The sequence below is a fragment of the Ammodytes marinus genome (assembly GCF_949987685.1).
Source record: "Ammodytes marinus genome assembly, chromosome: 20".
In the NCBI taxonomy this organism is placed as follows: Eukaryota; Metazoa; Chordata; class Actinopteri; order Uranoscopiformes; family Ammodytidae; genus Ammodytes; species Ammodytes marinus.
The window spans coordinates 6,782,659-6,798,114 of NC_137224.1; the positions used below are offsets into that span (position 1 = coordinate 6,782,659).

The 15,456-nt window shown below is 42.0% G+C and overlaps 1 protein-coding gene across 5 annotated transcripts in view; it reads right to left on the reverse strand.

Moving 5' to 3' along the window:
- Positions 1 to 15,456, reverse strand: part of nrxn1a (neurexin 1a) — a gene marked incomplete at both ends in the record, with an annotated part of 56,762 nt that overhangs the window by 17,920 nt on the left and 23,386 nt on the right. For 3 of the 5 annotated variants that reach the window (XM_080048779.1, XM_080048776.1, XM_080048778.1), the window contains 9 exons: positions 1,412 to 1,438; positions 2,624 to 2,827; positions 6,776 to 7,028; positions 8,296 to 8,426; positions 9,374 to 9,521; positions 10,335 to 10,559; positions 10,856 to 10,927; positions 13,083 to 13,244; positions 15,189 to 15,212. In XM_080048779.1, coding sequence (XP_079904905.1) covers positions 1,412 to 1,438; positions 2,624 to 2,827; positions 6,776 to 7,028; positions 8,296 to 8,426; positions 9,374 to 9,521; positions 10,335 to 10,559; positions 10,856 to 10,927; positions 13,083 to 13,244; positions 15,189 to 15,212 — 1,246 coding nt within the window. Of the gene's footprint in view, positions 1 to 1,411; positions 1,439 to 2,623; positions 2,828 to 6,775; positions 7,029 to 8,295; positions 8,427 to 9,373; positions 9,540 to 10,310; positions 10,560 to 10,855; positions 10,928 to 13,082; positions 13,245 to 15,167; positions 15,213 to 15,456 lie in introns of all 5 variants that reach the window. The other 2 variants (XM_080048775.1, XM_080048777.1) reach the window with 2 other exon arrangements.

Consider the following 15,456-nt stretch of genomic DNA (forward strand, 5'->3'; position numbering starts at 1 on the left):
ACAGACAAAAGGGAATGTTTGTTGCGATGGAAAACAATTCAAATCAAATGACAAAAGCTACTGAAGATTATAAGAGCGGGATAATGAAAGGCAAAAGGACATGAAGCGTTTCATATTTCATTAGCTCCAAATAACAAATGGCTTTTCTGCTGGATAAGCCTCATTCTCTGCCATGCTGGGGCTTTTATTTGACTGCTGAGTGGACTATTCCAGTGGCGCCTGGTTGTTAAATACATTTTCTCCCCCCACTCCCCCACCACTACCCCCCAATATATAAGATGTATAATTTATTGAATGCACGCGGAGTGCCAGAAAAGTGGCTGCCTACTGAAATGTTCATTGAGACAACTGGTCTAAAATTGGCCAACAGGCATGCGGAATAGCAAACGGCGCTGTGTGGTGGCTAGTAGGGTTTCTATGGCAACTGCAGTCGTCCATTTCACCACCTCTTTGCCGTCACAGAGCATTCGTCTCTTTCTCTCTCTCTCTCTTTCTCCCTCTATCCCTCTCTTTCTCTGTGGTCGTGACAGAGAGAAACTCCACGTGAGGGAATTAAACTTCATCAGGGATTCAGCTCCGCTCGCAGCAGCATGAACAGAAGCGCACACTCACTCACTTTCACACAGAGCAAACGCACCCAGAAAGCACAAATGAGCAAATGAAAACAATGCAGAATGCAAAGGCACTTGCAAATTAAACACACAGAGTGGATTGCTACCCAAAAATCCCTCATGTACAATTTAGAGAGAAACAACAGGCAAACAAAGGAAGAGAGCAGCCAGACAGACATTGGGATGAAGGTGCAACGGAGAGAACCAGATGAATAACATAAGTCTTTTGTCTACTGGCATAAAGGAGAACTAATTACCATGCACTTCTGAGTTGCATTCACCCACCGGTTACCACTCTTTACCGCTTTAGCTCGCATTAGCCGACACATCTAATTTTACCTGAACCCCTCGTACTCCTTCATCTATTTTCTCTTTCTTTCTTTCTTTCCTGTCTTCCACCCCCACCCTCCTCCTCTTCCGTCTATCCTTCTTTGCTAAAATGGCCGACCTGAAAAACCCTGGCCCTCAGCAAAAAATCTCACCGCTCCCGTGGTGTAGCTGAACATGCCGACAACAACAAACGCGCATATGTGCAACTCCCCTGCCCAACACACACACACTCACTCACACTCACACACATATATATGCACACAGAAGACATGGGACAAAGATATTGTGAATAAGGGATTACGATCAGATGGATTGACAAGACAGAGAGAGTGAGAAATAGTCAGACAGACACATTTAGAAGAACACATTCTATCGCCCACACACACACACACACCCCCACACACATACACACACACACACACACACACACACTGAGGAAGGGGGGTTAGGTGAGATGGAGGATCACTTACTGGCTGTACAGTTTATCCTGATACAGTCTGGAGGGAGAGCAGAGCAGAGGGTTAATGCTGCACACATACACATACTCTCCGCGCCCTGGGGACGCACACATCGACACACCCTGCACGCAAATCTACAAACTGCGCGCACACACACACACACACACTGCTGAGAAAACACACAATCTCCTTTGTCACATGCAGGACCTCAAGTTGGGCCGTTCGTTTTCTTATAGCAATGTGCAGCTAAACGCAATTTTTGTGATTTGACGATAAATAGATTGAATTGAACTTTTTAGGAATATTTTAGGAAGAGTAGTGTGTCTCAGCATGAGTGGCGTGCTTATTGGCTGCTCTGGCCTAAGCGACAGTTTCAGTCACCAATCAAAAAAAGCTACCAGGTGACTGAGATGGGTCATGTGTGTCAAGTTTGTCTGATGACATCGAACACACATCCCATAATGTTTGTCGCCTATCCAGAGCACAAATCTCCGCAAATGGACGGAAGATTCAGCCCCCAAAATCATATGTTTTTTTTTTTATATTTCCCCCATGCCGCCCTGGTGTGTCGTGTGGCGTCAACCACAGAAAAGACGCGGCTGCAGACAACCAGAGACCGAAACATGCACCCCTGTGTTAGTCTATGTGTGTGTTAGCATGTGAATGTACTTTGAATTTGTATGAAAGTGTGTGAGTGTGGAAAGGTGGAAAAGTGTTGAACTGATTTACAAAAAAGAGAGGGATGTGCTGTTTTTCTTTCAGTTATGCATGGCGTGTACTACGTGTGGGTTTGTGTTTGTATGTTTACAGTGTGTGAGTCATTGCTTTGAATGTTGAAGGTGTAAGGGATGCACAGGTCCACTGGGAGTGAGCAGAGAATGCAGCTTTAGGCTCGACCCTCTGTCCAACACATTTCAAACAATAGCACTAACATTCAATCATGTATGTGTGTCTGTGTATTCAGATAAGATAAGCTACATAATGCACCATCAATCAAATTACTAACCCCTGTGAATCCCAAGTTTTAAATAACACTACGTTTAAAACAGCACATCAGAATTATCAAGGAAGATTTTACTTTCCAGAGAAAACATAATAGTAATCAACATTTGAATGGCATTCCTATGCACGGCAGTATATCAGCTAGCTACAGTACATCCCCTTGACAGGTAATTAGAGTAGTGTTTGCTTACGGACATGTTTGCGTGCTGCATGTGTGTGTACCTAGGTTGACAGTGAGTCGGACGCGGCCCCCATCCAGCTCCAGACGAAGGGTGTCGGCAGAGTTGCGGGACGTGGTTGCCATGAGAACGCCGTAGGCCCGCTGGGAGCGAAAGCGTAGCGAGACGTCCTCCGCCTCGGTGTGCATCGCCACAGGCAACTGCACCTTCATAAACTTGCTGCCGTCGTACGACAGGATAGTTGCATCTGTGCATGACGCGTGAATAGACAGCGAGAGAGAGAGAGAGTGAGAGAGAGAGAGAGAGAGAGAGACAGACAGAAGTGGAGGAGAGAGAGAGGGTGGGTGGAAACAGAACGAGATCCTTTAAAAAAAAGAAAACGCAAAAGATTGACGAGGATGAAACACTAGAGGTGGGCGAAGAGACAAAAGCAAACTGACGTGGAATGTATCCGATTTAAACATGACAAAGTATGTTTCATTTGTGGTTGCATTGTTCTACCGCCATGTTTGAAACTCTAAAAATCTGCTTCTTACCAAAAATGACTCCACCACTTCCCCACCAGTGATTCATCATAGTCACCATCATCACTCCCTCAAAAGAAGTAAGAAGATGTAAAAATAGCAGCCGGTGGTTGGCTGGCCCTATCATCCTGGTTCAGACCAGAATGCACGGGCGTTGCGTGAGTATGTGTCAGCCACCATCGCTGACATCCCAGACCCCGGAGTCATAATGTAACAAGCTCAGGTGATCCCGCTTTAATGACTTTTGCATACTCATTTGCATATTCATAATCTTCTCTCTCTCTCTCTCTCTCTCTCTCTCTCTCTCTCTCCCGCTACCTGCTGGGGCCAATCCCCAACAGCTAAACTGTTTACCTCCGAGGACCCTGTTTTTTATTGGCCAATTACATACACAGCTAAACACACTCTCCATGTCTCTGCGTCTTTATCTCTCTCTCTCTCCCTCTCTCTTTCTTCTTCATCCCCTCGTCTTCTATCTCACGACTCCATTCCTCCGTCGCTTTCGCTCCCTGTTTCCGTGGGAGACGGTTTTGGAGCCAAGGCAAAAAAAAAAAAAACAAGAGAACAGGAAGAGAGGGAGGCCTCATGAATACTGATGAGCCAAGAAGGAGGGAAAGAGAGAGATAGTGTGTGTGTGTGTGTGAGTGCGCGCGCGTGTGTGTGTGTGTGTTTGTGTGTGTGCATGTCAGAATAAGTGAGCGAACAGAGGAGGGTTTAGTAAAGTGTGAGCAGGGGCAGAGAAATTAGGGACATAGAGAGTAAAACAGAGACAACGGAGGGAGGGGGGAGAGGGGAGAGAAGCTCTTGGCTAAAATGCAAATGAACCTTCATTAACTTGAGGAAAAACGGAAGGTGGTTGGTCCGTTAGATCACAGATAACATAACTAATGCAAACATGCACACACACACACACACATTTCTGATAAGGGAGACAGCTGACTACATTTTCTTTGCACCACAGCACCTGACTCACTACCAGGCAAATAGAGAAGGGGGGTTTGCTGAAAGGAAGTATGGAAGCCCATTTATGCCAGCAAAGGAAATATAACAAATAGACTAAGTGCAATTCAGACATGCCCTGTCGCATACCGTTGCATCATTTGACAAATACGTACATGTAGCACACACCAGATGCCTTTACAAACTATTATCTAGTATCTTTTACCTGCTTAAAAACACATATTTCTGATGTCTTATTCAATCATTTTGATTTATAAGCTCATCTTTCGACACAGCTCTCCTTACGATTGACCTAATATCTCCTAATTTGGACTTTCAGTGTCGTTATAAGTATTTTTTAGTTTTTGTCAACCCTCGAAAATAAGACTTGTTTGAGAGAAATAAGAAAGTTGGAAATTAGTGAGGGGTTTTTAATAGTTTGAGAAATGGAGATTTATACACTTTTGAAAAATTACATTAGAAGAGAATTTGCTCTTTGATATTGAAAACAGGAGATTCTACCTTTTTACCCACTGTTGGGTTAAGAGATGAAAAATCAGTAATTCCTATCATTTAATAAATGTTTTTCCTTAACCACCAGTAACTGGTGTGAACAGCAGCGAGCAAGAAGCAGCAGGGGCGTGTTAAGAGACGCACAAATGTGTTGCTAGAAAGAAAAATATGTGTGAGGTCTGTGGTCTTTACAAAATAAAAATGTATCTTGGAGCTAGAGCTTGACGACCATCTTTGTTCATTAAAGAAGAGAGAGGGGGAACAAAGGAGAGAGGGAGAGAACGAGGGGAGGGGAGGGAAAAAAAGGGAGGGAGAAACCGCAGGTAGAAGGCATAAACACGGCCAATCACTCTCTCCATCTGCTGCTCCATCTGTGCTTCCTTTAATCCACCGAACCACCAGTTAGTGACCCCTCAATGCACACACAGAGAGGAATGAAGGAATATACAGTGGAAAGGAAGACATACTGTAGCTATGAGAGAGAGAGAGAGAGAGAGAGAGAGAGAGAGAGAGAGAGAGAGAGAGAGGGGGGCACATTGCTATGATAAACATATACTGCGTATGTTTGTCCTCCGAAATAAAAACATTTTCATGTCATTGCCTTTTCAGGAAAGTGTTTGTGCCTGAGCCCTGAACGTGCGTGCGTCTATATATCTATATCTTCTGTTCGACGATAGTACAATCATCGCTTGAGACGTGTCAGCAGCTGTGGCACAAACAACAATTCTTCTCTTCTCCTCCTTGTCTTGACTCCATCTCGCTTCTTTTCAACACTCCCTGTATATCAGTCAATCCCCCTCTGCCAATCTCTTTCTACTTTCCATTTCTCTCTCTCCTTACCTGAATTCATACATTTTCTTACAACTCTCTCTCTCTCTGTCTCTCTTTCTCTCATCTGCTGTCATATGGCTGTTACAGTCCAGTGGTTCCACCCTCTCTCCTCTGTCACAGGCTCCTGCTCCCTACGTTCTGCACACTTCCCCTCCCATCGATTCCCACTCTCTACATCCAATAGCGGGGCCACTATTCCTGTCTGCTTGTGCCTCTTCTCTTTCACCTCTTGTCTGATCCCCTGCTTCCATCTTACAGCTACTCTCACTTTCAGTTTACTTTAAAAAAGGATACAAAAGCGATATATTCATATTTTTTCATTATTGAGCAAGCAGGCTCATCCCTACAGTTCTACTGTTCTACTACAGCTCTACTCTACCTGTCATTCCCTTTTTTATTTTCACCACTCATATTCTCCATTCGCCATCAACTTACCCAAACTCAATTTCAAGCCCTTTTTATCTGAATGGTTTGGCCACCATTTTTATCCGTCATAAATCTTTATGAGGGGAACCTTTTTTTTAGTGCACATGAGAAAATGTACTATCAATCTGATGTAATCTGTTAGAATGGGCCATTTTGAAAAGAAAAAAAAGCCTAACTTGAAGGTGTGATGAATAAAAAAGTATTACCCAATAGAACTGATGATCATAACATATTTTCAGCAGTTGGTGGAGTTTTTTTTTATGGCCAAAAAAAAAAACAACTTCAGACTCTCTCCACACCATACCATCTGTCATCTGTCACTCATCCCTTTGGCATTGCTCAATGTTCTCAGGCCAGAGAGCAAGTGACAAAGCTGTCGTTATGACTTGATTCTGCATCTTGACATGTTGCTGTGTAGTGACTGTAATTTAGACAGCTCATCTCCATTGTGAAAATGTGACTTTGAGCATTTATGCCAATTACTATACAGTAGGGCTGCACGGTGCTGGCTTAAATGTGAATCATTATTTATATCACTTTTCTCTCATACAATTCTTGTTTTTACAACAAAAACAAACTGACACTTAGTCAACCTAAAAATAACTTTTTTCATCTGCTATTTTGCAACACTTAAATGCTGCTGAACATAAAAAAATAGAATGTAAAGCAACAGGCTCAGCCTGTCGTCTTGTTTAAGTCTACAGGATCAACATTTTGTTCTTCAAGGAGAAACACTGGCAAGTTACAACATCTATTGAGTTGTTTGCGCGAATAATACATTAATAGCTAGTTTTTTTTACATTGTGTATTAGAAAGGAGATGGCATTGATATATTAACCAAGATCAGGATATTTTTTATGATTCATTGTGCAGCCCTACTATGTAAACAGGCTGCCAAAAGTCCCATTGAAATGTTATTGCCATCCTCTTCCTTTCTGGACCACCCAATGCTTGATTCTCACCTCTTTCACAAGAGCGTCCCAGGTACCCTGTCCCGGAGCAGTCACAGACGTAGCGGTTCCAGCCCTCCCTGCAGATGCCGTTGTGCTGACAGGGGTTGGACAGACACTGTTTGGGAGGCTCTCTGGAGCAGGAGGGCTTCACCCCCACCGCCCGCTGTGCCTCGGCCAGGCGCCGGATGTCTTTGCTCTGGCCGTCCACAAACAGGTCTCTGATGCAGCCCACATAGCCGTAGTTCAACAGAGCCGTCCACACCTGAGGTTAGAGGGGCGCCAGTGTTGAGTTAGTTTCATTAGAAGTGTTAATTGGTTCATTTGAGTTAATATTAAATCATGTTTTTAGTTTGTTGTTTAAGGCTTAGCTAAACGCTACAAACTGACAGATATTTTTGTCATATTTGCACCTTTTATATTATTCCGTACTTAAGTCAGATGCTCAAATTTATCTTTGACCTAACTGACTGCATTAAGTTATAATTTGTGGACATTTTCATCCGAATTTCGTCGAGGTCTATAATCCCTCACTGGCTTTTCGTCTTAAATCAACAGTGAAATGTTGAGAAAAACTAAGCAAGCGCTCATCTGTACTCCCAGGCTAAATTATGACTATTTTTCCGTTTGTGTCTAAATTTCAGTTCCTATATTTGACATCTATCTGATCTTTTTGAGTAAAAATAAATACGTCATTGTAATTAACATTATTAATACATATATATACCAGTCTCGAACAGAGCTGCAACAGGTTAATTATTGGTGTTATTTATTATTCAATGCATTATGTCTATAAAACATGAGGCAACAGTGAAAAATAACGATTACAATATCCTGAAGGACAAGGTGACCTTTACCAATGTCTTGTTTTGTCTGACGTACAGCCCCTACTATAATGATCAAAACAATTACAAAATTCTTACTTTTAAAAACCTGGTTCCATCAAATGTTGCCATTTGTCTAGGAAAATGTATTTAACAATAAACAAAGGCAGTTGACAGGTTGATTATCTAATCAGATCTAATTTAGTGCAATCTCTACAAATCTAAATGGATTTTGATAATCTGAAATATCTGCTATGATTGTTACGTCGTAGATTGACCCAAATGCAATATAAAGGGTTAAAGTTACTCACTATTGACAGTATGTAAAGTAAGGCTGCAAAGATTATTTTAATTAATGAATAATTGGACAATTAGCTTCTCAACTACACAATGAATTATTTGGCCAATAAAAACATTGTTGAAGGTTAAAAAAATGCCCGTCACAGTTTTCTAAAGGTCTAGGTGATATCAGTTTCTCTTTGTTTCCAAAACAAACAAACAACTCAACTCAATTCATCATATTGAAAGAATAATAAAAGCAGCAAATTCCACCAATTGAGAAGCTGAAACCATCAGCTGTTTGCCATTTTTGTTAAATAAAAATTACTTTAGCCATTAACTTATTATCAAAGGAGTTGACACATTTTCTTCTGTTGGTCAAAATGAGTATAGTCATACATTTCAGACACAAATCATCTAGACACAAACCTCTGTAGGGAAGATGAGTCCAGCGCGGTCCTCAGGTAGCCCTCCGAGGTACAGAGTATCATCTAAGTCCAGGATCTCACTGTCTCCCGGGGCTGTGTACGCTGTTCTTACACTGTTTACTGAGATGGTTCCTAGATTCACCATGAAACATTAAAAACAACTTCAGTTATCGTTATGACATCATCACCACCAGCATTTATGACTACCAATCAAAATCCTTATCATCATAATACGTCCCTGTGTTTGTACAATGCCATTTATTACTGCTGCTATCATACGAAGAAATGGAAATCCAAAAAAAGTACCCAGGCCACAGTCATTGGCTTGTGCCTTTGAGTCTATGCTGTTCAAAGTAAAAAGTGCTATGTCTTACATCTTGTCCCTGATAAATTATTAATATATTTATTTTTAGACCTAAGAACATTTAAAGTAAACAAACAAGACCCACATTGAGATTATATGGCAGACTCTACTGTGAGTTCCTTAGCTGTAATTAGCACTGACAGGCAAACTGCAACTTTATTGATATGAGGTTAAAACAATTAAATAATACTGGTAGTGTAAATATATTTTAAGTCGTTTGGTCTCTGTTTAATGGACTGGGACACTATATAAGAAAAGGATGTTACATGTGTTAAGAATGCAGAATGCGGTGTAAGCATGTTTTATGTATTTACCCAAGGGAAGCACGGGTTTAATGGCAAATGTGGCCATAACTTTAAAAAAAACGCTAACAGCAGTACTAGTAGCGTGAGGAAGAGGTAACCAAATTGCTTTAATTATAGTCTCAGTGTTATGGTTATTGTACCAACACATAACAATACATTTGACAGTGCAATTGTATATTGATTGTGTTAAAAAAAAGGTTGATACAGCACCCTTAGGATCAGATTCAATCACCCCCAGTTGGAATTAAATACAGACAGCGGGCATATGGCATCCAAATGGCCTTGCTACGCCGGTGCTGCTGCCTACTATAAAATGTTGAAGTACGATCAACCCTGCTCATTATCCTCCACCTCCTCCATAACGAGTTCCGTGGTCAAGGTTAGCGTTGAGAGAGTGACTGTGAGTGTACCTGAGCGCCCGTCCCTCTGGAAGTCCACATGATACCATTCACCATCATTGACCTTTCTGTCGATGGCCTTGGTCTTGGTGGTTCCTGAGCCCATGTCCAGTAGCAAGTACAGGTGCCCATCCAGCATCTCAATGGCGAAAAAATCCACCTGTAAATCAAGCAGGCGCTGAATCAGTATTCTGTTCAAAAGCCAGGGACTTTGAAGGCTAGCAATAAAAATGCAAATTATAGCTGCGAGTTCAAAAAAGCAGCTTGGGCTGCAGTCTAACATTTTAGAATCAGGAGGTACTGTATGTGCACTGTCATTCAGTTCTAGTGCAGATGAGTAAACCTTTACATTTTTGGGAAAACCATCCAAAGGATCTTGGGATGGGCATTTCTGGGTTGCTCAGTCATGGTTCTGGATTACCAACCCAAATAACGGTAAATTGATTAAAATCATAATTTCTGACAGCTGTATATAAAGTGCATTGAGTGAAACCCGTTCTCTTCTAAAAAAATCACATGAGCTCTAATAAATATTAAAATATTAAAATTTGTACAGATACCGTATTTCTGGTTCCCAGACAATGTATCCTAATGAATCTCATGATCGATTGGCTTTTCAATTGGAACCACCATGACCATGAGGTGGACATTTTTGGTTTGTAAGATAGATGGAACGCCATGAAATATGTATAGAGACAATCATGTCTTTCTCAGAATAACTTTTTAAATATCCCCACCATTAGTGTTAAGGACCAAATATCTGCAAAACTAAAGACATCCAGCCTCTGTTCATGTTAAAGTATGTTAAAAGCCCTTGACAAAGAAGATGGACATGGGAATCATTATACGTGTTAAACAAAAATGTGCCAGCATTGTCATTTTAGATACTATTCACATTGTTAGCATTTAGCTAAAGTGCAGAGCCGATATCATGGCTGTTGACTTTTACAGTAAAAAACATGTATTTATTCACCTTGATCGTAGGAGGCGTGCGTGGGTCCTTGCGTTGCTGCTCCCGGGATTTGCCGTGGCTGAAAAGCATCAAGCCGTTTGGCTCTGTGGTCCTGAAGTCGAACGAGATGGATCCCGCCTTCTTGGCCGTCCACTTGCTCAGCGCCACGAAAGACTCTGGGGTGTCAAAGGTCACGGGGTCCAGCGTCGCCACACTCTCGCACTTGAAGGACACCATCCCGCTTACCTGGGGAAGGAAGAATATATATATCTTTTTAAGCACTTCATGAAGTTCATTGAATATCTAAGACCAAAATCAACACTTTGTAATGTGGGACTGAAATAAGGCTAGCTGACCCAGCTGTGAACTGATTTACAAATGTTTGTTGCCACCTCACGGAGAATATAATCCAATTAATTTATTATTCCTACACTATAATTCCTTGCTTGAGGACCTGACAGGAAGTTGTGGTACAGAACTATGTATTTGCTCTGTGAATAGGAGGACAATATGTTGTAGTAGGTTAGGCTGACAGGGCATACCTTCATCTTTGGGTCTCCCTGTTTAGCCAGTCTAGACAGCTCCAACCGTACATCATTGTTCTTGTACACCACCTTCAGGGAAAGAGAATGAAAATATAATAAGCCCGTTGGTCTTCACTTTTTGGCAAGCAGATGCAGCCCATCCTTGGATTCCTTTCAAATACTTTCGGCATGGCACATAATTGGACTGTTTTGATTTATCGACCTTAGCTTACCACAACAATAAGCACAAAGCAAGTAAAAAAGAGTAAGACACGCTTTGACGAACCTGATTATGTCAAAAAAGTTGAGAATGTAAAAGAGATAACAAGGGGCAAAGACACTTTAGTAAGGCTAGACAACCGCTTATCTTTAAATTCAAGGGCATTTTTATTTGAAATCGACAACCTTAAGACGAGCGAACCACTCCAGACTTATCTTTTGATAACTTCCATTTGTTCCCCGCGACTTGCACGATCGCTTTTCCTCTCTACTTTTTTCCCTTTTTCTATATCTTTCTTCCCTTTCCCTGACACAGTGCACTCTCTGACTGAGCAGCGTGGAGTGTGAAGAGTGTGCTTGTGCCGAGCATTTTGATGTCGAGAGAGAGACGAGCACACACAGGCGCCGCTTTATAAATGCAGGCCTCATATTATAACCTGTGAGCAACTCAGCAACTTCACAAAAACTCTCCTCTGTCTTTTTCACCAGTTTTAAATTGGTTTCTATGACATGTGCTTTTTTTTGTCAATAGACAGGGCAATCAGGGTGATTCTTGAATATAAGTGCTTCAAAATTGTGTTAGCGTGCGTGTGTGTGTGTGTGTGGTGGAGCAGTGAATGCACAGAAATTGTTAGAGGCCGCGGTCGTTCATGCGCGTGATTCACTGCATACATCTTAATTTGCTCACACGGATTATCAGATCATCGTATTAAATATGTAAATGTGCCAGCGGAGGGGTTCACGTTGACAGCGGCAGCCTCGTTTAAACACCATCAGTCTTAATGAAGCAACACAGAGCACATTCACCACTGATACAGATAGCCCTCTGTTTGGCACATCATCTGTCGGCTTGTTTGGTTGTTTGTTTATGCCGCTGTGTGACTCCGTGTGAATGATAGGGAGACTCAGACATGGTGTGTGTGTGTGTGTGTGTGTGTGTGTGTGTGTGTGTGTGTGTGTGTGTGTGTGTGTGTGTGTGATGGGTGTGAGGTTATATTTGGGAGTTTTGTTGTGCGTCAAGTCTTGTGTATGCATATGTGTGTTTATTTCTGTTAGACTATTTTTGTCTGTGTGTGGTTTAGTGGGTGTATTTCTGCATTTCTGCTCATGTACTATGTGTGCACAGACAGACAGACAGACACACACACACATAGACACACACACATACACATACACACACACACACACACACACACACACACACACACCTGTGCACGTCATGCACATATTGTGTTAATGTGTATTAGTGTGTTTTCATCAGTGTGCCATGTGAGTTTTTTGTGTTGTGGCCCATTTTGAGCACAGCGGATGGATGGAGCATCTCTGTGGCGTAGCTAATTAGCATGTTAGTGCTTAGTGCTGTATCTACTCCCTCAACGACACTCATCACTGATTCTCTCTGAAGCTGGGTAGGGTGTGTGTGTGTGTGTGTGTGTGTGTGTGTGTGTGTGTGTGTGTGTGTCTGGGACTGCTTGTGTGAGCCTGCCAAATGGAAGCATTTCTGTGTGTGTGTCTGTGTGCCTTGCGTGCTTTTTTAAAATGATGTGTGTAAAATGTTTGGGTGATGCATGACAGAAAGGGAAAGTAGGAACAGAAAAAAAAGAAAGTGAAAGAAAAAGAAAAGGCAGATCAGTATTTTTTAAAACCTAAAGAGTATACATAAATCTGTGCAGAATGAGTGTATGAATAGGCAATTATGAAAGATTAAAATGTATCGCCTTTTGGTTGAATCATATTGTTAAGAATTATCATGCTGAGATTCAGTCTAAATTAATAATTTTGACCTAATTGTAATTAAAAACAGACAAAATGAGTTAGTTAATGTTGTTCTACATGATTGCAGACATTTATAAGATACAAATCAAAGTTAACTACTTTCATGGCATTTTGCAAACATTTTCCATATACTGGAAAAATAACCGCATCAATTTCATGATATTCTATTAAACCGTATTTCTTAGTATGAGAATGGCATACACATTTCTTCGGGTAAACACACATGTGTGCTTTATTCATGCTCTTTCACCTCTTTCAGACAGCCCATGAAGTTATTGCTGACTGGAGAACCGGGCAGATCGGCGGTGCTGGGGCTGCCTCCCACATAGAAGAAGTCGTCAGAGCCCAGCATGGTGTAGTCTTCCTGGGTGTAGCCCGTGGTGGTCAGGATGCCGTCCACGGAGATGGTCACCTACATAACAAAGCACAGGGAAAGGACACGCTATATACTCACACCAAAGGCAGCGCTTAGCGCTAGCTAGGCGATGACCAGCCAAATTAGCCCCCGTTACGGTAACCAATGTGTATGCATTGTGTTGGGGAGGAGGTCTGATTGGTTTGGGGAATTGGCTAGTTGTGCTGTTGGGACTTTGTTCTGGTCTGGATGTATCAGTGCAAACTGTGTGGTGTAATTGAGTAGTGCCATGTCTTAACTTTATTGGTATTGCGGACATTAGACATGCTAAATGCCACTCACTCACTCTGCCTACAGTTAGTAATGCACTTTATATTCTCATCTACCACCGAACTCTAACTGCTGTCAGACAATGTTGTCTGCCTGCTTCTGTCAGTCAACAGCAGTACGTTTATTGTACAGAATGATAACTGGATCCTGTATGTGATTAATAAAGATTAACTGATATCAAAAGCTTTGTGGGCCAGCACCATAGACTGAATATAGCCAGCACTAGTGGATTTGAGCTCTCCATAACACATGTTCAAAGCCATTCTTTCACTGAATTGTACTGACTACAAAACAGACTAAAGATTGGTGCACCGTTACATTAAAAGGCCTTGTATTCTATGTATCCTAGTTGACCTTTTACATTAAAATGTATCTTCCAATGTCTCTACCACAGACCTACTTCTTAATATACTAACAACAACTTTCCTTAACGCTCCACTTAAGGTGACACAGACACTGGTGTTCTCATAACGTAAAACAGCCCCTTATGCTTTATAATAGCGTGCATGGGGACTTCTAGCTCGCACTGGTTGCAAACCCTGTCAAACGTAAGTCACAGTTAGTGGTGTGTTATCACCTTGATATTTTACAGTACATTACATATCATGTTCGACTGCTCATAAAGGTTGTGGGCTCTTTACATTCCCACTACAGTTAGCAGTCCCTGACTCACTGATGGTGCTTATCATTGCTGGGCAAACTTGCCCAGCCAAGCAGGTGTTAGTAAAGTCTCTGCAGGCTTCTTCGTGCTATAGAGTAAGTGTTAGTACTATTTACTTTTGTTAGTAGTTGTTAGTTGTTGCACTGTCGGCAGCCAGTTAGTGGTGCTAACTTGTATCAGGCCAAGCTTTGTTGGGTTACTGAGGTTAGGGTTAATGATTTCAATGCTGTTAGTAGCTGTGATGATGTCATGTTATTGTGTTGTTAGGGTGAGTTGCGATGAGAATGTTAATTAGTTAGTATGTGGTCTTGGGGGGGTTTGTTAGATCAGCAAGTCTCAATGAGATGCTACATGGACAAACACACACATATCGATGTAAACACACACACACGCACAGGTGTTAGATGGGTAACGGCTCATTCCACGTCGCATACACACGCACATTAATATATAAACATGCAGCCTGCTCCTCCATCTGCATGCAACCACTGGCAAAGAGGACACAGACGATAAATTTAAATGACAACAGAGGAAAGGGATGAGTCAGAGGCACCATGGAGAACATGCGGATGGCAGAGTGGAGGACGAAAAAATCAGAAGGAGAAAAAGATTTTAAGAAAAGAAAGAAAAAAGAAGGGTAGGAGGGTCCTCTCTATCCATTTTACGGACCAATCAGAGAGGGGGAAGGGTTTCTGAGTCACGCCATGCAGGAAGGGGGCGGGACTTATCATTTGCGTGCGTTTACATGTCAGTCACAGAGTGATGGGGTGAAAAAAACGGTAGAGAAAGTGGGGAACGGGAGGGTGGGGGGCAGAATTTAACGAAAAAAGTGGTTGGCAGGGAGGAGGGGAGGTACGGGGGGGCTTTTTAAGCGTAAAAGATTACCAACCGCATTTATCCTTTTATTGGTTTAGTTTTGAGGTCTATGGCTCAAAAGGAAATAGACACGGGGCAAACCCAAACTAAGAAACAATTAGAATGATATCTACCGAACAATGGAGTTTGTTTACCATAGCGTGTCCAATGCCTGAGTGCTTTGTAGGAGAGGGGGAGAAAGGAAAGCAAAAAAACTGTGAACAGAACAACTTTCGGGAAAGAAAAAAAGGAAAAGCTAGAAGGCCTCTGGAGTGAGGTAAGTAGGTTTCGGTTGGAGTGGTCTCGCTAGGAGAAGGGCACAGGTTAAGGTTAGTAGTATGAATCATTCCATGGATGGTGGTTAGTTTCACTAGCAAGGTTAGTAAAGTTAGTAGAACAAACAGGCAAACGTAAGAGGCAGGT